The 27,056-nt window shown below is 39.1% G+C and overlaps 1 protein-coding gene across 1 annotated transcript; it reads right to left on the bottom strand.

The window, feature by feature from the left end:
* Positions 1–907: 907 nt before the first annotated feature.
* Positions 908–19,669, bottom strand: mRpL2 (mitochondrial ribosomal protein L2). The gene is made up of 4 exons (XM_067138462.2): positions 19,223–19,669; positions 17,841–18,089; positions 10,159–10,371; positions 908–1,151 (listed from the first exon to the last, which is right to left on the bottom strand). The coding sequence occupies exons 1-4, from the start codon at positions 19,437–19,439 to the stop codon at positions 946–948; spliced, it is 885 nt and encodes a 294-aa protein (XP_066994563.2). The 5' UTR covers positions 19,440–19,669; the 3' UTR covers positions 908–945.
* Positions 19,670–27,056: the final 7,387 nt, after the last annotated feature.

Genomic DNA, 27,056 nt, shown 5'->3' with positions numbered 1-27,056 from the left:
TTATGTACACACTCTACTACTGTAATATTTCCATAAATATTTGAGGGAAATATAATAATCATGATTCCTGTCTTGGTCCTCTAAATATTCATATGCCACTGTTTTCTTTCCAGCCTTCTCTCAATTACCTGTATTCGGCACTAATATGGACTTAGGTTAAGTGTTTCTAGAGTTGGAAGTCAATCCTATGTATTCACTACTGCGTGTTTTTGTTATGTGTTGTACATAAATGAACACAGACACCCAGCCCCCCCAGCTAGGCGAGTTAAAACCCTTGGCACAACCAGTGCACACCCGTGATGCAACAACAAAGAGATGGAAAAGAATTGAAGTGAAAATGTTTTGACCTTTGTACACTGCAGCTGTTTAGCCAAGAAATTCTTTTTTTGCTGGTGGCTTTATGTCACACCGACACAGATAGGCCTTATGGCGACAATGGGATAGGAAAGGCCTAGGAGTTGGAAGGAAGCAGCTGTGGCCTTAATTAAGGTACAGCCACAGCATTTGCCTGGTGAGAAAATGGGAAACCACGGTAAACCATTTTCAGGGCTGCCGGCAGTGGGATTTGAACCCCCTATCTTCCGGATGCAAGCTCACAGCCGCGCGCCTCTAACCGCCCGGTACCAAGAAAATTTTTTTTGCTAGGGGCTTTACGTCGCACCGACACAGATAGGTCTTATGGCGACGATGGGATAGGAAAGGCCTAGGAGTTGGAAGGAAGCGGCCATGGCCTTAATTAAGGTACAGCCCCAGCATTTGCCTGGTGTGAAAATGGGAAACCACGAAAACCATCTTCAGGGCTGCCGATAGTGGGATTCGAACCTACTATCTCCCGGATGCACCAAGAAAATTAGTGAACACTTCTGACAGAGAGGAACTAATCTCGTCCAAATCACTAAGTCACCAGTTTCACTAAATTAGTATTTTATTGTCTTTCTAAAACATTTACAAAGCCATACTAAGTCTCACTATCGATGGTTTGGGTGGTGGAGGTTTGTCTATCACACGTATGGGAGGTAATGGTTTGATTTTACGGCCATGACGTCCATCTTTACGATGCCACAGTCCAGATCTCGGTCTGTTCCCCAGCTCGCGATTCCTTGTAGCACTGCCAATAGGAATCTTGTTGTGTTGTACGTTTGAAAGTCGACCTGAAAAAATGCACACACTGTTCACATCATATTTTAACACACACAAGCTTCTTTAACAAAGGCTCCATTTATCAATCAATAACAACAAACACACTACTGGAAAGGAACATATAAGGTGATCAGTAAGTCGCATGATGGCAACAACAAAACGAAGATTTAACAGGACGGACAAAGTTAGTGAGAGAAGATGGAGCATTTTCCTTCTTGTCACACACTTCACACATTAACCTGTTGAAGAGTGCACTGAAGGACAGTCAATAGAGTGCACACAGCATTTGGCGTTTGGTCCCACATGAGGGAGAACGGCATTTGTCGTTTTAGGCTAGAACTAAGAACCTAATTGCTTACTGACATTTTTGTAACGCTACTCTTTTGTTGGAAATCACCCAGAACAAATCGAGCTGCTTTTCTTTGGATTTTTCCAGTTCATGAATCAAGTAATTCTGGTGAGGGTCTCATACACTGGAACCATACTCTAGTTGGGGTCTTACCAGAGACTTATATGTACTCTCCTTTACATCCTTACTCATCATCATCATTTCCCTTTATCCAGCTGTAGCCGGGTAGGGGCAAATATGGTTCCTCTCCACTTGCTTCGGTCTTTCCACCACTCCTCCTCCAACACTGTGTCCCAGTCCAGGTTTCTTTCTATAATGCTGCGTTGGATGGTATCCTTCCATCTCAATCGTGGTCGTCCACGGCCTCTCCTTCCTTGGATTTGCATTTCCATCACCTTTTTTGGCATTCTTTCGTCGCTCATTCGCTTTATGTGCCCAAACCATCTTAGTCGGCACTTCTCTATTCTATCATTCATTTTTTCCACTCCAATTTCTTCCCGGATTTTCTCATTCCTTATTTTGTCTCTTCTACTCTTCTGTATCATACTCCTCAAGAATTTCATTTCGGCTGCCTGTATTCGACTCTCATCCTTCTTTGTCATTGTCCAAGTTTCTGCTCCGTAAGTTGTTATGGGTACGTAATACATCTTGTACATAGTATCCTTTGCTTCCATTGGCACATCTTTGTCCCATAACATATTTCTTACACTATGATAGAAACAACTTCCAGCTTGAATCCTTTTACTAATCTCAGCATCCAGTCGAGCATTCTCCATTAATTCACTCCCCAGGTATTTAAACGTTTCCACTACTTCCAGGGGCTTGTCTGCAAGTCTAATCTGACCTTTCCCTTCTTTCTCCCCTCTAGTCATAACAAGAGTTTTACTCTTTTCTACACTTATTTTCAATCCACATTCTTCAAACTTCCCATTCACCACATTCAACTGTTCTTGAACCTTCCTGTCGTCTACTCCCCAAATCACAATATCATCTGCAAATAACATCATGTTCATTTCTCTTCCTCCATATGCTGCTTTTGCTGTTCTCATGATGTCATCCATTACTATTGTAAACAGGATTGGTGATAGAACACTTCCCTGTCTCAGTCCACTAGTTATTTTGAACCAACTTGTCCTGCCAACTTGTGTTTGCACGCAACTACAACATTCCTTATACAATGCCATGATCAATTTTATTAATCCCTGTCCAATTCCTTTTTGCACCAGACTGTCCCAAACTTTCGTCCTAGGGACACTGTCATATGACTTTTCAATATCAATGAATGTCATCACCATATCATTCCCGTACTCCCAATGCTTACATCCTTACTACAACCCCTAAATACCCTCATAACCATGTGCAGAGATCTGTATCCTTTATTAATAATCATATTTATGTGATCACCCTCATGAAGATCTTTCCGTATATTAACACCCAGATACTTACAATGATCCCCAAAAGGAACTTTCACCCCATCAACGCAGTAATCAAAACTGAGAGGACTTTTCCTATTTGTGAAACTCACAACCAGACTTTTAACCCTGTTTATCATCATACCATTGCCTGCTGCCCATCTCACAACATTATCGAGGTCATTTTGCAATTGCTCACAATCTAGTACTCTGTACAGAATAACATCATCTGCAAACAGTCTTATCTCTGATTCCACTTCTTTACACATATCTATATATGTAAAATAACTTGTCCTACTGACTGATTCATCATCACCGAGCCAAAACTACTTGACAGAAAGAAATGAAATTTTGGGGATACATTCATATTAACATGTAGGTGCTCGCTAAGGGAGGATTTTGGGATATTCCATCGCTAAGGGGGTGAAAAGGGGGGTTAATTTTTTAAAATGAGGATATCTATATCTCAAAAACTTTTAAGTTTACAAACATAAAAATTGGTATTTGGAATCTCCTTTAAAAATAAAGAAACACGTATTTTTTGTTTTTGGAAAATCCCATTAAGGGGGGTGAAAAAAAGGGGAAAGAGGATTGAACACCTTTTATGAGGAGACTTATATCTCAAACAGTGAAGATGTTACAGGCATGAAAATTGAAATTTGGAATCTCCTTTGAAAATAAAGAAACACGTATTTTTGTACTTTTTGGATAATCCGATGAATAGGGAGTGAACAGGAGTGACAAACGGAGTGAATTTTTAAGAAGACTATATCTGCAAATTATCTCAGACACATAACACATTACAGATTTGAAAACTGGTGTTTGGAATTTCCTGTAAAAGTAAAGAAACATAAATATTTTTTTTTGGAAAATCCACTTAAGGGGAACTGAAAAAGGGGGTGAAAATTTAAAATTAGCGTATCTACAGTATATCTCAAAAACTTAACATGTTGCAGAAGTGAAAATTGGTATTTAGAATCTCATTTAAATATAAGGAAACATGCATTCTTTGCTTTTCGAACAAAACCCTTAACGGGGGGTTGAAAGAATAGAAAAATTAGTTGGTTTATTTGTATGAGAATGTGTGTGTGTATGTGTATATATATACACCAAGAAATCTAAAGATGTTACAAATGTGAAAAGTGGTATTTGGAATCTCCTTGAAAAATAAAGAAACACACATTTGCTGGGGAAATCAACTTGGTAGGTGGGGGGGATGAAAACGGATATGAATATGTCTTCATCATCATCACCAGCCTAAACCATCTCCAGTTTCCCAGGTGTGGTATACAAGCCTCCTCCATCTCATCCTGTCCTTGTACCATTCTTCCTCCATCAACTTGTCCCAATCATGACCTCTCAGCAGTACATCGTTCTTAACTAAATCTATCCATTTCCTTTGTGGCCTTTCCACGGGTCGTCTTCCTTCTACCTTTCTGTCAAATTCCTTCCTTGAAGTTCTGTTTACTGGCATCCTCTTCATGTGATCAAACCACTTCAGTCTTGATATCTGAATCTTATTGAGGAGAGAATCATCTATTCCTACTTCTTCTCTAATTTTCTCATTCCTAATCTTGTCTTTCCTGGTTTTCTGAATCATAGTGCGTAGGAATTTCATTTCAGCTGCCTGAAGTTTGGAATTATCTCTATTGGTCAGTGTTGTGGTTTCGAGACTGTATGGTTTTTTTTTTTTTTGCTAATTGCTTTACGTCGCACCGACACAGAGAGGTCTTATGGCGATGATGGGACGGGAAAGGGCTGGGAGTGGGAAGGAAGCGGCCGTGGCCTTAATTAAGGTACAACCCCAGCATTTGCCTGGTGTGAAAATGGGAAACCACGGAAAACCATTTTCAGGGCTGCCGACAGTGGGGTTCGAACCTACTATCTCTCGAATACTGGATACTGGCCGCACTTAAGCGACTGCAGCTATCGAGCTCGGTGAGACTGTATGTAAGAATTGGTGTATAATAGGACTTGTACAATGTCATTTTTGTTTTCATGGGTATTTGCTCATCCCACAGCAGGTGTCTTACCTGGTGGATATATATATCACAAAAACTGAAGATGTTACAGTCGTGATAATTGGTATTTGGAATCTCCTTTCAAAATAAAGAAATACGCATTTTTTGGGAGGGCGGGGGTGGAGTGGTGGTGGTGATTATCGTTTTAAGAGGAAGTACAACTGGGCAACCATCCTCTATATAACACTAATCAGAGAGGAAAAATGGAAGGGATCCGACACTTCAAAAGATGAAGATATCGGCCAAAGGAAGACAAGGGCCACGAAGGGCGTGAAAATGAAAGACTCCCTAGCCCTCGCAAACCTAATAGCGTCGGGGTCGGAAAAGAACAAGAGTTGACCAAGGGAGGTCGGATAGGATAGATGAACGTGAGGAGCCTGGCACAAGTAAGTGGAAGCAATGCCAGGACTCAGCTAAGGGCCCCGTGGTCGCCAACCCACGCTCCAAAGTTCAGAGCCCCTGGGGCAGGGCGGGGGTGGAGTGACAAAGGAGTTGAATTCTATTCACCAGTATACTTATATCTCAAAAACTGAACATGTTACAGACATGAAAATTTGTATTTGGAATTTGCTTTCAAAGTAAAGAAGTAAGTAATCTTTTGTCTTTGGAAAATCCACTTTGGGGTGGGGTGGGGGGGGTGAATTAATTGAAAAATTAGTTGAATTCTTTGTATAAGGATACTTATATCTCAAAAACTAACGATGTTACAGACGTGAAAATTAGTATTTGGAATCTCCTTGAAAAAAGAAAAAAAGAACATTTTTTTTGGCAGAAATCAACTTGGGGGTGGGAGTGGAGGCGGTGAAAAAGGAGTTTGATTCCATTTTATGAGGATACATGTACTAGTATATCAAAACAGAAGATGTTACAGTCGTGATAATTGGCATTTAGAAGCTCCTTTATAAATAAGAAACAAGTATTTTTGGTTTTCGGAAAATTCACTTAATGCGGAAGGGTGAAAGGAAGTGAAAAAATGTAATTCTTTTTATGGAGAAATTTTGATCTCAAAAACTTAAGGTTACACATGTGAAAATTTGTATTTGGAATCTCCTTTTAAAATAAAAAAAACACGCATCTTTTCAGAGGGGGGGGGGGGGGGGGAGGATCAACTTAACGGGCTGGGGTGAAAAAGGAGTTGAATTCTTTTTGTGAGGATACATATACCTCAAAAACTGAAGATGTTAGAGGTATGAACATTTGTATTTGGAATCTTCTTTCAAAGTAAAGGAATACGCGTTCTTTTGTCTTCGGAAAATCCACTTAAGGGGGTGAATGAATTGAAAAATTAGTTGAATTCTTTGTATGAGGACACTTCTATCACAAAAGCTAAAAGATGTTAAAAACGTGAAACTGGTATTTCGAATCTCTTTTAAAAATAAACATGCACTTTTGGGGAGGGGGGAACAACTTACCGGGTAGGAAGATACCATAAACATGGTTTACAAAGAATTTCTGGGGTAAATAAAATTCAATTTTTGGGTGAGTTTTTATACTTTAGGAATTTTCAGATAATGTCTCAGTACAATGCTGAGGAATGATTACTTTGATCAAATAACGAAATCCACACAAGCGAAGCCGCGGGTAATTGCTATAAGAAAAAGTAAAGGTTCAATAATACTGCCTTGAGGAATTCCCCTCTTAATTAATACAGGGTCTGATAAAGCTTCACCTACTCAAATTCTCTGAGTTCTCTTTTCTAGAAATATAGCAACCCTTTCAGTCACTCTTTTGTCTAGTCCAATTGCACTCAATTTTTGCCAGTAGTCTCCCATGATCTACCCTATCAAATGCCTTAGATAGGTCAATCGCAATACAGTCCATTTGACCTCCTGAATCCAGGATATCTGCTGTATTTTACTGGAATCCTACAAGTTGAGCTTCAGTGGAACAACCTTTCCTAAACCAAAACTGCCTTCTGTCAAACCAGTTATTAATTTTGCAAACATGTCTAATATAATCAGAAAGAATGCTTTCCCAAAGCTTACATGCAATGCATGTCAAATTTACTGGCCTGTAATTTTCATCTTTATGTCTTTCACCCTTTCCTTTATACACATGGGCTACTATAGCAACTTCCCATTCATTTGGTATAGCTCATTCATGCAAACAATAATCAAATAGGTACTTCAGATATGGTACTATATCCCAACCCATTGCTTTTAGTATATCCCCAGAAATCTTATCAATTCCAGCCGCTTTTCTAGTTTTCAACTTTTGTATCTTACTGTAAATGTCATTGTTATCATAGGTAAATTTTAATACTTCTTTAGTATTAGTTACCTCCTCTCTCTGGACAATATCCTTGTAACAGCATTTATTATGGCACCCCGGTGCAAAAAATCCACAAACAACACATCCTGCCTATCCAGAAACACTGTGAACATGAGTTTGTGACCTGAAATCATTTGCTCGCACTTCACTTTCTTGGATAATAATAATAATAATAATAATAATAATAATAATAATAATAATAATAATTTCGTGTTGCTATTTCTAGCCAAGTGCAACCCTTGTAAGGCAGACCCTCCGATGAGGGTGGGCGGCATCTGCCATGTGTAGGTAACTGCGTGTTATTGCGGTGGAGGATAGTGTTATATGTGGTGTGTAAGTTCCAGGGATGTTGGGGACAGCACAAACAACCAGCCCCCGAGCCACTGGAATTAACCAATGAAGGTTAAAATCCCCGACCCGGCCGGGAATCGAATCCGGGACCCTCTGAACCGAAGGCTAGTACACTGACCATTCAGCCAACGAGTCGGACACTTTCTTGGATGATGTTGAGTGTCTCCATTCCATGGATTGCTGTTTTGATTCTGACGTAACATAAGTCACCCATATTTTGTCACTGGTGATAATTTGGTTTAGGAATGCATCAAGTTCATTACTGTAGTGCGCAAGGAAAGTCAAAGCCTATGCGCTTGGTTTTTTGCACCTCTGTCAGTATCCTTGGTACTCAGAGTGACCACAACTTCTGATAATTTAAACGTCCTGCCATAATTTCACAAAGAACACTCCCTGAAATTTCTGGCAACTCGTAACTTAACGACGAAATCGTTAAGCGACCATTTTCTCGAACCTTTGCATCAACTTGCTGCACCAAATGTTCAGTAATGACAGATGGTTGCCTACTACACTTCTTGTTGTGGGCACGAGTACGGACGGCCTTCTTTAAATGCTCAAACCCACTTTCTTACCATTCCTTCACTCATGGCATATTCTCCAAACAATTCACTAATCCACTGATGAATTTCAACGGCTTTCAAGTCTTTTGCATTTAGAAAAGGAATCACAGTCTCCACTTCACACTCGGAGGGACCGTTAATTGTCACGGGCATTTTCAAACATATGTAAATGCGGACGAATGCTTCTGTAATAACATTTGTGGCTAGCCCAGAAGTACGAAATTAATAAAACACAAACATAAGTTTACAAAAGTTGCTTTTTTCCTGTTTAATAATAAAAATAATAGGTAGCAAGGGAAGATTATAGAGGGGAAAGAGTTAGTGGAATGATGGATATGGATGATGTGATCTGGGGAGAAGATGAGGAGGTACAACAGCTGAATGTATTGAACAGAAGGATTGAACAATGGGGATTGAGAATCAACATGGAAAAAAAAAAAAAAGAGCAAAACAATGGTGATGAGTAGAGGAAGTAAAAAAAAGAAAAGAAGGGACAAAAAAAAAAACATATTATATTTTTATTTATTATCTTTTTATTCATTTGTTTATTATTTTTAAAAATTTGCGTCGCTATGGGAATGAAAATGAAAAGGCTGTGGTAATACATAGAGTAGCCATAGAAATGATTAAGGCTGCAGAATGAGCAGGACTCGAGTGGAACAATAGACTACGCACGTGTGTATAAAGAGAGAGTGTGCGAGGATTGGCAAAGAGGGTTATAATACCAATATTCAAGAAAGGAGTTAAGAAGTTGTGCAGTCACTACCAAGGTATCACCGTCCATGACCCATGTTGTCATGATAATTAAAAGGATATTGGAACGGAGAATTAGAGAAAAGGTGGAAAGTTTACCTTGATTTTAAAAGTAGGCTTTCTTAAATTCAGTTAGTTTGTAACATGTAGGTTTCTAGGCAACTGTCTGCATGTAATATCTTAAGGATGTACGAGCGAGGATCCTCATTTCTCTGGTTCACTTTGCTCTTTGGTGACTAAGCTTCCCTAATTTTTCTTTTTCTTCAAATTTTCGGCTGTTAATTTCTTACCCATCTTAGTCACCAATGTACAGTAGTATATGGTTTATCTTCTATGTCACCAGGCCTTCTGTCCTATTAGGTTTTATGGCAAGTCATGTCATGGGATTGCTTAAGCAGGTTCGGCACCTCATTCTATTTTTGTTCTTGGCCTTTCTATTAAACTTTGTTCTCTCTCTCTCTTTCTTGGCTGTCTGGAATGAGCTTTGGCTCCTGGCTTTTCTGGACCCATCTGATCCATAAGTTGTGTGTTACTACCCTGAGAATCAAGGGCAGCAAGTGTCAGGTGGTGCAAAGCTGATAAGCTTTTAATGTAAAGATACCTGGATGAAAACTCTAGGCCCGTGTAGCCATTGTATAACAAAGCTGAAGGTCGGACAACACTCCCAAGGGAACAGTTGATACTGGAAGCTCTATTTTCTTATTACTGTTTAAGCCGAAGTACACGTTATGCCAAATAATTGTAATGTTTGTAAAATGATTGAGCTCTAAAGCTCATAATTTGTTAATATCCCTTTCTAAATTGTTATTTTTGTTGTTGTTGTTGTTGTTTTGAATATTTTGAATATTGAAACATTAAAAGGAAGAAAAGGAAAGATCGTTAAAAAAATACCTTCAAAATTTAACATTTTTGTGTGGTCATTGTGTCCAGCTGCCTAGGCCCTGCTGCTTCTTCCCCTCTCCTGCCCTTGTCAGTATAAAAAAGACAATCCCAACAATATTTTAAATGTTTTGTACATCTGTCTGTACTTCCTGAATATTTTAATACCAGAATTTTGGGATTATGAGTGAGCAGAGAGGAAGGTCTGAACACAAAAAGAACCGAACACGCACAATATGTCTGATTATATTAAACTTCACTACATATATTTAGTGTCGAATATCTGAAAAATTGGACAAATACACATTTCTGAAAGACTTTTACAACTGATAAGCAACAGAATGCTCAAATGTTGATGCACATGCTAAGTGATTGTCCCGTCAATGACAGGTACAACAGGAAATGAACACACATCGACTTACCCACGACTGCCATGCACTCCTGAGACAAAGAAACTTCGTGCTTAGAAGGCAACTGGATAATGATCCGCTCTCCAACTCGACGTATGATGGTACAGTACGTGCCAGCTGACTGGGCGTAATGTGCTCCCTTACCAGCATACCTCTCGACACAGTTGACCACAGTTCCCATCTGGAGCGCTCCCAGGGGATAAGCATCCCCTTCATTAGGCCTTACTGTAGACAAACATAACACATATCCTCAGTATTGTGAAAATAACAATAATTTTGTGTGGTGTATGAGTTGCAGGGATGTTGAGGACATTACAAACACCCAGTCCCTGAGCCAGGGAATTAACTATTTAACCCAGCCAGGAATTAGAACCTGGGACCCTCTGACCATACAGCCAAGGAGCCAGACATTGTGACAGTGAAGGCTGCAATGTTGAAGAAGCTTGTGATAAGGCAGCTGCTGGAAGCTGGCTAACAATGGAGAATGGTGGAAACTGCTGAATGGGAACCAGTTCTGAGTCAGTCGTAAGCAGTGTGAGATGGTCAACAGTCGTTGATGAGCGAGTCAGACTGAGTTCAGCACAGCGTGAGAATCAAGTTGTGAAGTGAACTGCTCAGGGAACAACCCCGCGCTGTGCAAAGCCCTAATGAACAGCAGCAGTTTGACACGTTGGAGTGCTGAATGTTCTGCCAAGTGTGCAAATAACAAATAAAAACTGTGTGAAGTAGCAAATTCGACCTCAAGTGCAGTAAACAGTAGTTTCGTTGTCATTATTGTTTTATAGACCCTGATAAACAGTGACAAAATGATACAGAGTCTGTAAATGCTTAAGACACAAGGAAGAGCCAAAAGACAACTACAGAAACCAAGAGAAGTGAGCAAATCCAGGGAGGGCGATCCGATTAAAGCTGTCTGTCAACAATGGTCTTCATTATTATAATCAATGAGGGACGCAAAGCAGTTGAAAGGGAGGACTAAACAACAAATGACTGTTTGCCAATGATGGGGGAAAACAGAAGCAGAGGTAAAAGCCAAACTACACTTTTGACAAGAAGAATTTAAAAGAATGGGACTGATCATCAGCAGAACTAAGACAGCTGGCTTGGTGATGATTAGGAATTCTGAAACAGTTTACAAGAGATATAGTCTTTATTGGTGGTAAAGTTAGGGCTCAAACACTGTTTCATAATTTCATAGAAATTCTACAAAATTCAACAACACAATGTGACAGTAGTAGTAATAATTACTGTTAACTTTATTGGCCACATTGGATCACATGAGTCGTTCCACATTCACTTTCTCTTTGAAGGTTGTAGTGTTTGGTTCTTGTGATCTGCCCAGTACTTTTTCATTTGTTCCAATCGTAACTTTTCTCAATTAGTCTGAAATTGCTATAGCTCCTCTTCTGTGCCATTTCTGCTGAAAATTGAAGAGTGTTAAGAATGGTGTTATTTTTGTTCTGCTATCTCGAGTCTAAATGCTATGAGATTTTGCTGAATTTCATGGAACCATTGTTCTCCTGTCTTCTTTCCAAGATTTCTCATAGATGATAATAATATAAATATTAATAAAAATAATAATAGTCAGAAAGACATGAACTATGAAACCAATCCTAATACATAATTATAAGTAGAACAAGTGTGACCATTTTCATAACTCTAAAACCACACCTAATACTAGTTCATTACAATCCAAATACAATTTAATCACTACAACAGCTCTGAAATTAATTCTAAGTACAACAATAATTGACCATTCACGGATACATTCATACCTTGATTATTCCACAACTCAGTTTGATGAATCAAGCAAGCAGTACCTTTGGCAGTCCACTTTAAAATTGTTAAAGGAAGCCACGTTGGGAGGGAGAGAAGGAATTTCATGACTTAGCAGCAGAAAGTGGAAAATAGCGGTTGGGGTATAGTGCGCATTGGTATCACCTAAATATCACTATAAAATTTGTCACAAATGGAACATAATAATTACTTTTACACATATCAAGTGAAAAATCCTTGGCAAATTAAGAAATATGTTTTTTGGAAAATATTAATACGTACTTACCAACTTTGCAAGTACATTTGGTGTTGCGCTCATAGTGACACACGTATGTCTTTAGTCTTACACTTTGAACAATTCCGCGTGTGATATCTGTGTTCACTGAAGTTCTTTGCTTTCGTTTCATTCTTCACTTGTCAATGACATCATTTCATGAATTGTATCGCGATATGCTATATTTAATAGGCGACAAAATGGTATGGCCAATGTACATAAGAAACATTCAGTGGACTAGTGATTTATTGGTCCAGGGATCGAGCTACTTTCTTTCGAACAGAAATAAAAAATATTTATTGGTCCAGGGATCATGCTATTTTTCTTTTGACCTCCATTTTGCTGTTTGTACTGGCCAAAGATAATGAGAATCTACAGACATAGCACTCCCATTCCACGGTGCTAGCCCTGGACCTGAAGAAAGTAACAAAAGACGGCACCAGCAGCGAATGGACAAAGATAATGAGAATCCACAGACATAGCCCTCCCATTTCACGGTGCTAGCCCTGGACCTGAAGAAAATAACAAAAGACGGCACCAGCAGCGTAGTACGACATAGACCAGTCCTGTCTACAAGCCTTAAGTATGTTTTCAAATTTCTCAAATAACGACGGTATTTCTTAATTTGCCAGGGATTTTTCACTTGATATGTGTAAAAGCAATTATTATGTTCCATTTGTGACAAATTTTATAGTGATATTTGGGTGATACCTTTGCGCATCATACCCTAGCGGTTGTACTGCAGTGTAAAGAGGAACCAGATCATGTTCTGTGGTTATGGTTTGATGAGAGGAATTTAAAACTTGATTGATCTGAGATGAGTATTCTGTAAGGGTTAATGAGAGCTGGAAGTGAAATAGAATGTGTCAACAACTTTAAATATTTGGGTAACTATTTTTCCTCAGACAATAACATTAAACAAGAAATTGGCAACAGAACATAAGAAGCTTACTAATTCGACCACTCTGCTTGTCAAATACTTCGGGATGAAATATTTTGACTGCCTTCAAAGAAACAGCCAAGACATTCTGAAATGAGGAGTTCACATGCCATATGTGTACAAGGAGGCAATAGTGACGAACAAATTGGCAAGAGAAATGACTCAACCTAGACTAAAGAGGACAATGAGCACATTTCAACATCGTCTTCCCTGTTCCTGCAAACAGAACACTAATCCACCTGCAAACTACAGTTATAGGCCTACAATACATTTTCAGAAATGCATACACAAAAACTTTGATATAATCAAAATAAAATTTGAATTATCCATGATTTTTTACACTGTACTATGGACCAGCAAGTGCACAGTTCCTTATTGTGATGTGAACTGCACTGTGTTTTGTCAGTTTGTTCTTGTTTTGTGTGTGCAACATTGAGAGGAGCTGACTCTGTGCCAGCTATCAACAGCTGAGAGAGCCTAAGCCTAATTCTGGATGCAGCCATCTCATACAAGGACTCTGTGTGTGTGGCAGTATGTGGTGAGGTGACTGATGCAGTCATTCTCTCTGAAATCATGAACAAAAACCAATGAAGAGGACGGTTCTCCTGAGTGCCACACATTCGAGAAGTCAGGCGATCTTTTAAAAGTCACTATAATGTACGTGATTCTATTTTTCAATCATTAAATTAGTTAGAATCGTACACTGTGACTGAAGGACTGAAATACAGGAAACACGTTAAAATCTGTGAATTTCTGAAGAGATTTTAAAAAAAAAGGACAGTAAATTAATTTGTGAAGTAAATTTTGTACAGAATATATTTCATCTAAGTTTTCATACCCTGTTAAGGAATATAGTTCGTTCAATTTTCTTGACAATTCTGATTCTTCAATAATATCAAATTTTTCTCTGGTCTCCTCAGCTTCGAATTATCCAAGTTCCAGTGTATTTTATTTTAATTCAGTTCTGTGTGTAACCTTGTGCATGTATTTTGAATTTAATGCAAACAAACTCCTTTAAAAGTGTTTCCCAGTTTAACAATGACCAATAAAAAACAAACCATCCCATGGCACAACAGCCCTGACGTACCATTGTGCCATGGCCTACCATGCAACTGCTGCTTAGCCTGAAGGCCTGCAAATCACAAGGTTTTGCATGGTCAGCACATCAAGTACCCCCCCCCCCGTCATTCTTGTCCATCTAGATCGAGACTGCCATCTCAATGTCAGATAGCTCCTTAATGTAGACCGAGTGGACCTCAAACCAGTCCTCGGTTGAAATGTTGCGCCGTTTTGATGGCCTGTTGTGACTTTGAGATGTACTCCTCTTTAAGCACCAGCAATAAACCGCTCACATGGCTTCATTTCACTTGGCCTGGTATCTTATTTCCATTGTTTTAATATCTTAATGAAATTTTTCACTCTGCTCCTCTCTTACCGCGCCAAGATTTTTGGGGAAATGGTCAATATGGTTGTGTAGAAAATGAAGTTTCACATGCATGTTACAACCTAGAGATTTGAAGTTAGCTAACATTTACTCAGCAATTTCCTTGTCATTTTCAGATTTTCTGTTACCCAGAAGTTTTCTGTCAAGCTTTTAAATGAATGCCATGCAGAATTTTCTGTTTCAGTCATTGACTGAAAATTAGGATCCCTCGTTACAATGCGTATCTCTGGTCTATCAAATACACCAGCTTTAATTTTTGCTTCACTTTTCTTTTGGAACATTCAGTTTTAACCCATTGCCATGCAAATATGTTCCTTGAAAAATGTACGTTGGAATGCGATTATTTTTTCCTACATTTTATGTTATGGATGCTAAAATGGTTACAAAAGCACACTGCATCAAACTGACAACATTTTGGGTTAGAGTTTAACTTACTACAATTAACTGAAGTCTTTTAAGGTATGGTACACCTTGAAACATCCATCCACGTGGAGGGCAACTTTGCATTTATTGCACTTGAAGCAAGATTCCTTCTGGATTCCACGCTCAAAACAGACTTTACATCTCCTTGATGGAGCTGATTTACTTGCAGTAGGATCAATTTTTTCAGGAAATTACCCCAGTGCCTTCCCTGTAGTCTCAGTGTGCTACCTTGAGATGGACCTCTTCTAGTGGCGTAATCAGGGTGACATCTTCCATAATTTTATTTGAATAGGCATTGGTTTCCTTGCACATTCCCTTCCAAAATGTGTCAGTAAGGGACTGACTCACGTCATATTCTGTAGCATTATCAGCCGGATGCCTACTGACTATAGTATTTAGCTCCCCAACAACTGCACACGCATTGCCTTTCAGAACATTACTGGCCAAACTCCAGTTCCAATTGTTCGAAGTGGTGAGGTTATGAACGAAATTATCTTCATCCTCACTATCACTTTCACGAGTGGATTCACAGTTTTCAGACGCACTATCACTGCTAAAACTACTATCGGATAATTCTGAGTTATCTTCTTCACCACAATCAAAAAGAAATTGCAGAAATATTTCCTCTTCCTCCTCGTGATGTTTACACGATATCTTGCTCGTGGTAGCATTTATTTCATGAACAAGATGACCAATTTTAGAAGCAAAATAAACATTGACAAAATGGCCTTCGGATGATAACAATGACATGTAAACACGCTAGCACTATCTAGGAACATAATTCTAAAGTACAACATCATAATCGAAAAAAATCGATAGTCAGACAAACGTATTTCCAACTTGAGTACATGGTGACAGTTGTACCTGTCATTGCATGTTAATGAATGTGGAACTCTTAATGGCTGTACCCGTCATTGTAGCGGAAAGGGTTAAATATGGAATTACATTGGGTTCGCTGCCAAGGCCGGTACTAAATTGATTCATAACCCCAAACTTAATATGGAGTGGGGGCAAAAGTACTTTATCTTTAGGGATAAGTGGCTCATACAACATATTTCTTACCCCAAGTGTCATTGCAATATAAAGCAAGAAAAAAAATTATAGGATACTTTGTTCATAATTTTTAATTTCAGTTGTTTTATAAGATTTTAATGATTTAATTATGCCTAAATTACCAGCTTTAACACAGTAATAATAGTATAATTCATGTAAAGAGATGTATTAATTTCAGTATTTGGACTTCGTGAATTTTAAAACAGTTTTTTTTGTAATTGGATGTAATGAAACAAAACTACATATTAGCTTTGTAACTACCCTTAGGAGGGAACTGAAAAATATAAACGGTTTCCCTGTAGCAAAATGGTTGCATATGAGTGTTCACCATGGTCCTCATTGTAATCAAGCTGCCACATGCAAGCATAATTTTGCACCATTTAGGCTGCCTGTGTATCAATTTTGATGTTCTGTTTCACTCTAACAGATGGAATACAACATTATTTGTCAAATATGATTACTACCCATTAGCTTATCAACTCACAATTACTTTAAAAATCCATCCTTTTTTTTTTTTGTCCTAAGGGGCAGTCTCCAGTTGGCAAGGGTTGAAATAAATAACTAAAATATCGGGTTATCTGTGCTCGAGTTCTAGTTAATTTTGTCAGGTAAATACCAAATGTGTCACCATAGATCTTTGACATGCGGACACTGTACAACATAGTACCAAACTGACTTTTTTTTTTACAACCTTCAAAAATTAAGACTACTTCTGCTGGGTTTGAACCCGTGATCTAGAGGCCAACACTCTACTGCTGATCTACAAAAGGAGATAAACTCTTTAAATCAAAAGCGACATTTTGACAACACGAAGAAGAAACCTATTTTACTGAAATGTATATCAGAATGAGTGTGGCAGTTTCAACAAATATACTGTATGTAACATTTTTAAGGTTACAACAAACGGTATTGAATAGGTGCAAACCTTTAGCTTTTGTTTTACACTATATTGCTCTTCAATATGGATTAATATGAAATTTATTACCTATGAAGTGAACATTGTGGTACATGAGTGGTTCAAATGTGTTTGAGCAAAGAAACTGTGAGCAAGTAGACTAATGTTACAAGAAAAGGCCCGAGAAATCTCAAATAATCTGAAAGTTGAGGTTAATTGAATAAAGAGTTTGTGTGTCACGCTGGGTCATTATTCCCTTTAGGAGAATATTGCAGTAAAGAAAAAAGTGCTAAACAGGCCTATACACACCCAGCTGAATGACTATTTCCCGAAGCCATAATGATTGGAAAGGCTGTAAAATCACTTCCAATATCTCCCAGGCAAATATTTAGTTAGAAATTATTTAGAATAATCAAAATAAAGATGTATGCTTACATTCAAGGTGGATGTCCTTTGCCGTTAGCACATTCAATTCATTTTTACAACCTTGTTTTAGTGGACACCTCTCATAACGGATGTTTTCCCACGGAACCGATGATGCCCGCAGAAGAGAGGTTGGACTGTATTATATATCAGTCTGTCAAGCCCACTGAAATTCATGCACAAACCAACCCTATGAGCGACATTTTCACACCATTCATAACAGACTGACTGCACAAAGAATGGAATTACTAGCATTGCATACTGTCAAACCCAGGGATGAGACAAACAGGTCATCGAAAGTAAAAAAGTTGTTCTAGCCTATACCAGAAAACGTAGTGCACTGTAAACACTAGATCTCACCAGCAAACACACTAGTTGAGATGATGATTATTGTTCTTTTAAGGGATCTAACATCTACATGTAACACAAACTACAGACATCTTTCTACAAGACATATATAATCTACCTGGAATCCGAGGAATATCACTCGAAGTCGTGATGAGGTCTCCAACCTTCATATTCTCTGTTGCAAGGATGTACCTGAGCCGGTCACCACTTCCCACGAGAGCGACGTGAGCTGTTCGACAGCCATCCACAATGATGTGGAAGACTCTCTCGACCAATGCAGTACCATCTTTGGGCCCCACTCTATTCCAATCTATCCAGTGATATTTATGTTTGATTCCACCACCAATTCCCTTTGCTATAACTCGTCCTGAAACAGAACAAGAGACAATACAATCTACACTAATACCACTTCTTTTGCTAGAAACGTTCTTTTTTTTTTAGTCTTACATAACTCGTTTAAAATCCCAGTATACAAGTTCTTGACACAGAATGGATTCATGTTTCAAAGAACAGACAGGAGCATTCATGACCAGAATATGTTGGTTTGAAAAGCTGAGCCAGATGAAATTAGGGAAGATTTAAAAACCACAACACAGTCCACCAATAAGAAAATTAACCAAAATATTCATGACCACAATGAGGACTGGATGCACTTCTTGATGGACTGGTTGTGGGTGACCAGTGTGTGCAGTTAACAAAGATGTTGAGTGTTCAGAATTTAGAGAGCTATAAAGAAACATCTTTAAAATGTTAACACTGTTCACTAAAAACTGTGAGATGAAATTGGATAGTATTCTCTCATCACGTTGCTGACTCTACATTTGTTCCACACAGACTGAGCCCTCTTCTGTCATTTCTCCATCGTTTTAAATCATTGAGCCCAGATATCTGAATGATTCCGCCACTGGTAAGATCTTGCCCTCTAAATATACTTGGCCGTCAATTGCTTCACAAGACATGTTCCTTCAAAAATCTGATTGCCTCTATAGAGTCTTGCAATCCAGAGGAGGCCGAGACCCTACCACTGATCAACTGAGGGAGGTATTGGTACAAAACCATGATACAAATGAGGGACTTGAAAATTCCTTCTAAACCACTGCCAAAGATGCATAGCCATATTTAAATTCATTACATTCGATATTCCGCTACAGTCTCGTATTCATAGACTAAACGAGATGTCGACAGAACAACCCATCTTCAATTTGCCACATATCAACCTACAAAATTATAGGTATAATGTGACCATACTTTCTGAAGTTGATTTTTTTTTTTTTTGTTCAGACAGTTTTTGAGGGAAGTGTAGGTGGTGAGAACGGTAGGAATAGACCAAGGCATCAAATATGACAAGTAGATTACAACAGATGTAGGATGCAACAGTTACGTAGAAATGAAAAGGTTAGCACAGGATAGGGTGGTGGCATGGAAGCTGCATCAAGCCCGTCTATGGACTGACGACGACGACGACGCCGCCAAAAACCACAATTAACTCTTCCTACTTACCGCTAATAGGATCCCTGCCCGCCAGATTAGTCACATTCAAGGGTTTTACTGTGTACTCTTCTGGATAATGAACAATTCGACGGAAAGCACGTCCTTCGCCAGGCTTAGGCAAGTCTACATCTTTAGCAAACCCACGCAATGAAAAAAAATACAAGTTCTTCGAACCAACAAAGTGTCTCAGATTCGAAATCGTACAGTTACGAAACATACAAGCCATTTTTAACTTATCATACACATGAGTCTGTCAATTTTGTCTCTATCTCTCTGTCTGCTCACTACGACCATAGAAGTACATGACTCGCCCAATTTCATAAGTTTTTACAGATCAAGGAAGAATACCGAATTTGGAGGTTATACTATCACAAAATAATTCTACATATGTTTTTTATCTCTTGTACATGATAGCCAACTGTAATTCAGTTTCGGTTACAAGTAAACCAACATGACAAAATCCTGCGAACAAAGAATAATGATCACATCGCACTGCCGTCTTTGAGGATCGAGATATCGGTGTCATCGAGACTACTTACAAGAACTTCTTTGCTTACAAGGAGTGCAGAGAGGAATCCAGCCAGACGTGAGTTGGACTAATGCTGGGAGAGGAGGCAGTCCTCCGAGTGATTGAATCGGTAGTAGCAAGTGAAGCGCTCTACCGGTATTCTCCGGTACTACTGCGGAGGTATACGGAGGGTGGCGGAGGAAACGGAGCGAACGTGCTCTGCTCATTCGGACAAAATACTCCTTGCTGTCAGTTGCTGCGTGTGACGGGTGAACTTTCTGGCACCGTTAACTTCACTGTAGCTAATGCCACGAAAACCATCAGTTGTTTGGACTTTTTTTTCGATGCAGAAGGCGATCGGAAGAAATCTGCCAAGTGCAAATTATGTGCGCGTAGTTTTTTCAACGGGAGGCGGCACATCTAATTTATTTGATCATTTAAAGAGGAGTCATAAGCAGTGTTTGGAACCAACAACTGAGCAAAGTAGCGAGGTGTACGCCCCAGGCAGTGAAGAGCATAAGAGGTTGAATCGGAGTTTGGCTATGTTTGTTTCTATAGATATGCAACCGCTCGACATTGTCCGGGATGAAGGCTTCAGGAAGTTTGTTAACGATTTAAATCCGAAGTATGAACTACCATGTCGCCGAACTCTGTCTGAGGTAGGTGGAAAATGAACTCATATTGCACTATTTATTGTACAGCTTTACAATTAATTGCCAGCTATTTCTGTGATCGATACCTACGTTATATTTATTTTTTCTTAGGGAATTCTAGGCGAAATATATGACGAAGAACGCAGTAAGCAGAACATAGAACTGGCAGTAGCAGAACATGTCGCTTTAACGACGGACTGTTGGACATCTAATAGACAAGACCCGTACATAACTGTGACTGCCCATTTTATATCAGAGGCGTCAAATGCACTGATGTCCGCATGTCTGGCAACGGAAATTCTGGAAGGAAGTTATACCGCGGAGCATATCGCTAGCCGCTTGTCAGACATCATCAATTCTTGGCAGCTGTCTGGTAAAGTGTCAGCAATTACTACAGATAACGCTGCAAATATGGTAGCTGCGGTACGAAAGTTAAATATCCGCCATGTTCCCTGTGTAGCGCACACACTTAATTTGGCCATAAGTGATGTGGTAAAGAGCACGTTCCCTTTTCGTACGCTTTTGGATACTTGCTCAAATATTGTCACGCATTTCAAGTAAGTATGCCCACAACAGAAGTAAAAGTAAGATTAGGGTTCTAAGTTTTGAAATGTTGAACTCAAGGTATCGCCGAACTATGGCTTATAAAAGTATATTTGCTCCACGCCTTCTCGCAACGCTGCTAGTTTTTGTTTCCTAATTTTTCTTCTAGGCAAAGTACTGTTGCAAGCCATAAATTAAAACAACAGTTAGAGTCCGGTAAGCAGCCACTCCGGCTTATTCAGTACTGTTCGACCCGATGGAACAGTCAGCTTGCCATGATGCGCCGTCTGCTCGAGGTAAAGAACCAACTCAGTGGCTCAGTCGGAACTTGTGAATGCGCCGCAAGCGCTAACAGGTGAGAATTACGAATACCGTGTAATGTATTGAAAATTCTGTCTTTTTGTAACATTTGAATATAATGTATGACCTCAACTTTTTCCAGCTGACGAATGGTTGACCTTAAAGGAGTGTGTAGCAATTCTAGACCCATTCGAAACGATGACTACCATGTTATCCGGAGAACCATATACCACGTGTTCTCACGTGATCCCTTTGGTGCAAAGATTATTTCTTTTTCTACGGAAGTAGAAAAACCAGCTACCACTGTCGGACAGATGGTCCTCGAAGCAAGTCTGGAAGCCGTAGCAACGCGACTTTTTGCATATGAAACTCGTTCTGTGACAAGGGCGGCAACTTTTCTTGATCCTAGGTACAAAAAGGATGGATTTCGAATACCAGATCATGCAGAAGAAGCACGAAAACAGGTTAGTGTTACTATTTTGAATGGAACAAAAGCACGATGTATTCACTGTCTATATAGCCTATCCCTTTCACAAAACCAAGCATGTGACAAGTTTTCATGTTGTAGTCGAGCTAAGGGCTACGATCCAAAGGCGTGATAGGCTACAAGCAGCAGCAGAAAGTTCAGCATCTTTGGAAGAAAAGCCTGTTGCAGGAAGAAACGAAGGCAGACGTAATCTCTTAGCGTTTTTGGATGCAAAGCTGGCCCAGAAGCGACGTGTTGCGACGCCTACGTCGAATACCACGATACTCCTAAGGCAGTACGTGGAATTACAGCCAGAGCATAGGTTGACTGACCCTGTCAAGTACTGGGCTCAAATGGCGAACCAATCGAATCCGCTTCATAAAATAGCTGGATACTACCTTTCTATTCCAGCTACCTCTGTCCCAGCGGGGAGAATGTTTTCTGCTGCCGGACAAATAATCACAGCAAGAAGAAATGCTTTATCGCCAGAACGAGCAAACACTTTGCTTTTCTTACATGGAAACTCAAAATATTTCTTCAAGTAACGCATATAGCCGTGAACTTCGTTTCTTCTTGACTGAAACGTTTTATTTATTTATTTATTTATTTATTTATTTATTTATTTATTTATTTACTTATTTATTTATTTATTTATGTGTTTGGTGTATGACTGTGTCTCCGAAGTAATTGGGGGCATTTATTATGAGGCTGCCTTTTTATAATATACTTCTCTTTAATATACCAAAAAATTATGAATTATTGTTACATTAAATGATGTATCGGTATTATATGATATACGGTAGTTTCTTCATTCAAAACAACACTACTACATCTGTTGCTTAAAAACGGTACCGGTACCGTACGTAGCAGTCCAACGACTTGGCCGCGTTAACACTCTACTTAAAATAGGTTATAGCAACACAAACTTCTTCGCTCCTACCGCTCCTTTCCTTGCATAACGGTTTTGGCGGAGGAAGCGGAGGCAACGGAGGTAATCGGAGGTACCGATTAATGTTGCGCGAACAACTGCTCCGCTCCTACCGCTCCTTTCCCAGCACTAAGTTGGACCAACACGTTGCCTACGAGATATACAAGGCCGGGAAGTGGACGGATAGAAATGCTGGTCGCAAGTAGTTTTACGAACGTCCGCTAGAGGTCTCGACATCTTGCTATGCTGCTCGCGCGAAATACATTCAATTAATAGTACATGTTGGTTTCTAAAGACGTAAAAATCTACAAATAATGAAGTTAGGACCACCTAAACGTGATTTCGAGTGGTTGGATGTAAAGTAAGGCACATTTAAGTGGTATTTGGAATTATTTTAGGCGAAGTTAAGTGTGATAATTAATAAAAGTAATACATTAAAAATGACTTACCATGATCACTGCTCGTATCACTCACATTTTTAAGATCTTCCAACTTAAAAGGCTTTGTCCTGAAGTTCTTTTCCAAGTCATGAGCATCTGTAATTGATTGTATGAGCTTCATTGTCGAGTATTGGTTTTAAAAGTTTTGTAATATGAGTTGCAGTCAGTACTCTCTGATCACACTCGTCATATTTGAATGCCTCAATGAACTTTGGAACAACAAAAACGTGAAGTTTTTAAACTAAATTCGTATTTCCCAGATAACGTAATGAGTGACGCGTAAAATTCAACATATTTTTCAGGAAGTAAACAAATTCTTTTGAGGGGTAGCGTAATAAGTTTTTAAACTAAATTCGTATTTCCCAGATAACGTAATGAGTCACGCGTAAAATTCAACATATTTTTCAGGAAGTAAACAAATTCTTTTGAGGGGTAGCGTAATACTCCACGATCTTTCATCCTAATGAGGCACATCAGTGGACTGTCAGTAGTGGCCGAGGATATCTGTCCCAAGCATGATTGACAGTTGGAATTTTCTTCCGCAACTCGAACGAGGTAATCACATATCATGGCCAAGGAAGACAACTCCAGAGTGACAGTTTTTCTGAAAAGGCATGGTGTGATTCTTAATATCAATAGCATCTAAGATAATATAAAACTACCGGGCGAGTTAGCCGTGCGGTTAGGAGCGCGCAGCTGTGAGCTTGCATTGGGGAGATAGTGGGTTCGAATCCTGCTGTCGGCAGCCCTGAAGATGGTTTCCCGTGTTTTTCCATTTTCACACCAGGCAAATGCTGTGGCTGTACCTTAATTAAAGCCACAGCCGATTCCTTCACACTCCTAGCCCTTTCCTATCCCGTCGTCGCCATAAGACTATCTGTGTCGGTGCGACGTAAAACCAATAGCAAAAAACGATATATTTTAGGCCCATTAAAATAGTACACCTGAAAGAAAATAGAATAATCGCGAATTGGTTACCTTCGAGCGTCTCATCAAGTAGGCCTATTTCCAGAACTGTTGCTGATCAGGATTACGATCATAGTGTACTCTGGGCTTGATAGCCATTTCATCTATAAGGGATCCTAACGTTTCCTCCACGCATGTAAAATTCATGGCTTCGTAGTGGAGGCTTCCTTCAATGAGGTGGTGGTGGTGGTGGTGTTGGTGATTATTGTTTTAAGGGAAAGTACAACTGGGCAACCGTCCTCTATATAACACTAATCTGAGGTAAAAAAAAATGAACGGATCCGACACTTCAGAAAGTGAAGATATCGGCCAAAGGAAGACAAGGACCACGTGAAAATGAAAGGATCCCTATGTCTGGGGAACCTAATACCGTGGGGGTTGAAAAAACAAGAGTTGACCAAGAGGAATCGGATAGGATAGATGAAAGTGAGGAGCCTAACACAAGTAAGTGGAAGCAATGCCAGGATTCAGCTAAGGTTTCCGTGGTCGCCAACCCACGCTCCAAAGTTCAGAGCCCCTGGGGGCCCTTTTAGTCGCCTCTTACGATAGGCTGGGGATAGCGTAGGTGTTATTCTACCGCCCCCAGCCACAGGGGGATCTTTAATGAGGAGTGTTATTCTAGTTGTTTTTTTCGATTCGAAAAGCCAACATAGGCCTAATTCGTGTCTTTTATGCGGTAGTCGGAAGCAGTGAAGTGATGTAATGAATCTGTAACCCTTAATCTGAAGTCTCAATTCTTAAAATGTAAATTACAGACTCTGGACGACGTCCCAGGCGACCAAAGGGAACCTAATTTTCCCCCTTACCCCGTTCGGATGTAGCAATTATTCACTTCTCCTTTAAAACTGGATCGGCTGGAAATGATTGAAAACTCCAGTTATTCTCCGTTTTTATTTTTTTAAATTTTTTTACGAATTGGACTTACAGTACGATATGCCATATTTTATAGAGTATATGAAATTTACTTCGAGTTCATTTGAACACTATCAGCAAGTGAAATCTATAAGTAAACGTATTAAAAACACTTTTCTCCATATGTTAATACACCACAGCACATAAAAACTATAGCACGATGTCGAGACATCTGGTGGCGGTACTACGAACCTGGTTGGGGACGGTTTTTATGCTCAGAACTAGCGCACACTTCCCGGCCTTGTATATCTCGTACGCAACGACCAACACCACCTAGACATAAGGCCTGTGCATGGTGTCGAGATTAAAAGGAAAATGGCGGACTGTTGAGGCAATCCGTAATTTTGTTATACAACATACAATAATGGTCTACAAATGTTGTGTGCCTAATTGTAGGGGAAACTACAGTGCCAATAGCAAAGTATAGATTTTTAGATTTCCAAAAGATGGAGATCTAAAAAATAAATGGATATGTGCAATAAAGCGCGAGAATTTCGTTCCAACGAAGTAAGTAAGTAAGTAAGTAAGTAACTAGATACTAGGTTATGCATTTTTTATTCGCTAATGTTTCATTTCATAGTGTGTTCATATATTCATATACGGTACGGTAATCAAGAGATGGTAGTATAAGATATCTTAAAAAAATGGCTATTAGGTTAGACGGGATCTAACCTCTAACATGCATGGTGAAATTCGTTCAGGTTAGGTTAACTGATTGTCTGTAATTGCATGTTTGTGAATTACATTTTAATCCATCCGAAATAAGGAAACATACTGAGTTTCACTGTGAGGATGGACAGCTTATAACTCTAACACTGAAGGTTCCACGACATCCCCAGTGCTGTTCCTTCACTTTTGCCAAATTGCCCAGCGTATTTGAGTAGTTCAAAAACGTATCGAGAAGGTCCTGAAGAGAAGAGAAGAGAAGAAGAATAGAAAATGATAATATCCAGGCAGCAATCGAGGAGAGTGAAGTTGAATATAATTTATACAAGAATAGAATAACATTTTCTAATTTCACTGACCTGAAAGACAAGTTAAATAATCTGAATGTAGGCGAATCATGGGACATACTTCACAAAGGTGTAAGTATAGTAATAGTTAAAATTGTTTTGAACCCTGAACCTGAAATAATTAGTTTTATAGTTATCAATGAAACTTTGGAGTTAAGTGTATACTATAAGAACATCAAATTAGACAGTATTGGTAACTTTCATATCCTACAGTCTGTAAAGGACCTGGATGAAATTTCAGCGCTTCTCGAAAAAGTTGACACGTTAAGTTCTGAGGTTCACAGTGCAAACAGCACTAATGACATTTTAGGTTTAGCAGCATACCTTTTGAAACAAGTCAGCATATTAGAACCGAGGCTAAATGGACCACTTGAATTCATGACTGAACAGACTGCACTTTGGTCACACGAGAGGAGGAGTTATAGTCCTTCCTTTCTGATTTTATCTTCAATATTGCAGTCCATTTCACCCCATTGTTATGCATACCTCAGACATCTCAATTTATTGTATCTGCCTCATCCATGTACCATCAGGAGGCTTCCTTCCTCTTTAAAAGTAGATCCTAGAATAGAACAGCATGATAAAAATTTCCTAAAGTATATAAGGGATAAATTTTCTGGCAATGATAGTGATAAGTTCATTGTGCTTATGATGGATTAAATTCATGTTAAACCATTAATGGACTATAAAGGTGGTAATGTTGTTGGAAAAGCATTCAATGATGAGCAGTTAGTGACAGGTGCTTATTGTTTTATGGTTTCAAGTTTGTTATCTGATTTTAAGGAAGTAGCTCACATATCACCTGTAAAATCAATTACTGGAGAATATTTGCATGGTGTACTAAGAATTATTGTAGGATTAGAGGAAACAGGGTTTAAAGTTTTTTTGTGTTGTTAGCGTTAATAGTTCTGTACACAGAAAATGCATGCAAATATTTTCACCTGAAAATGAATTGAAATGTGTTTATCCGCATCCTGCTGATGAGAGCAGACCACTTTTCTTTGTGTTTGATAGTGTTCACTTGCTCAAATGTATTCGCAATAACTGGTTAAATCGAAAGGATGAGAATATGTCCATGAACTTCCCTGATTTTGAAGATAACAGTGCAGTGTAG

The sequence above is a fragment of the Anabrus simplex genome, chromosome 1 (genome assembly GCF_040414725.1).
Source record: "Anabrus simplex isolate iqAnaSimp1 chromosome 1, ASM4041472v1, whole genome shotgun sequence".
In the NCBI taxonomy this organism is placed as follows: domain Eukaryota; kingdom Metazoa; phylum Arthropoda; class Insecta; order Orthoptera; family Tettigoniidae; genus Anabrus; species Anabrus simplex.
This window is presented reverse-complemented; position numbering and strand designations above follow the sequence as displayed.

Excerpts from the sequence above, each read along its gene's own strand:
- mRpL2 (XM_067138462.2), bottom strand. The coding sequence starts at position 19,439 with ATGGCTTGTATGTTTCGTAACTGTACGATTTCGAATCTGAGACACTTT. Across the intron at positions 18,090-19,222 it reads GGGCAGGGATCCTATTAGCG|GACGAGTTATAGCAAAGGGA; the intron begins GTAAGTAGGAAG and ends GTTCTGTTTCAG. Across the intron at positions 1,152-10,158 it reads GGAGTGCATGGCAGTCGTGG|GTCGACTTTCAAACGTACAA; the intron begins GTAAGTCGATGT and ends GCATTTTTTCAG.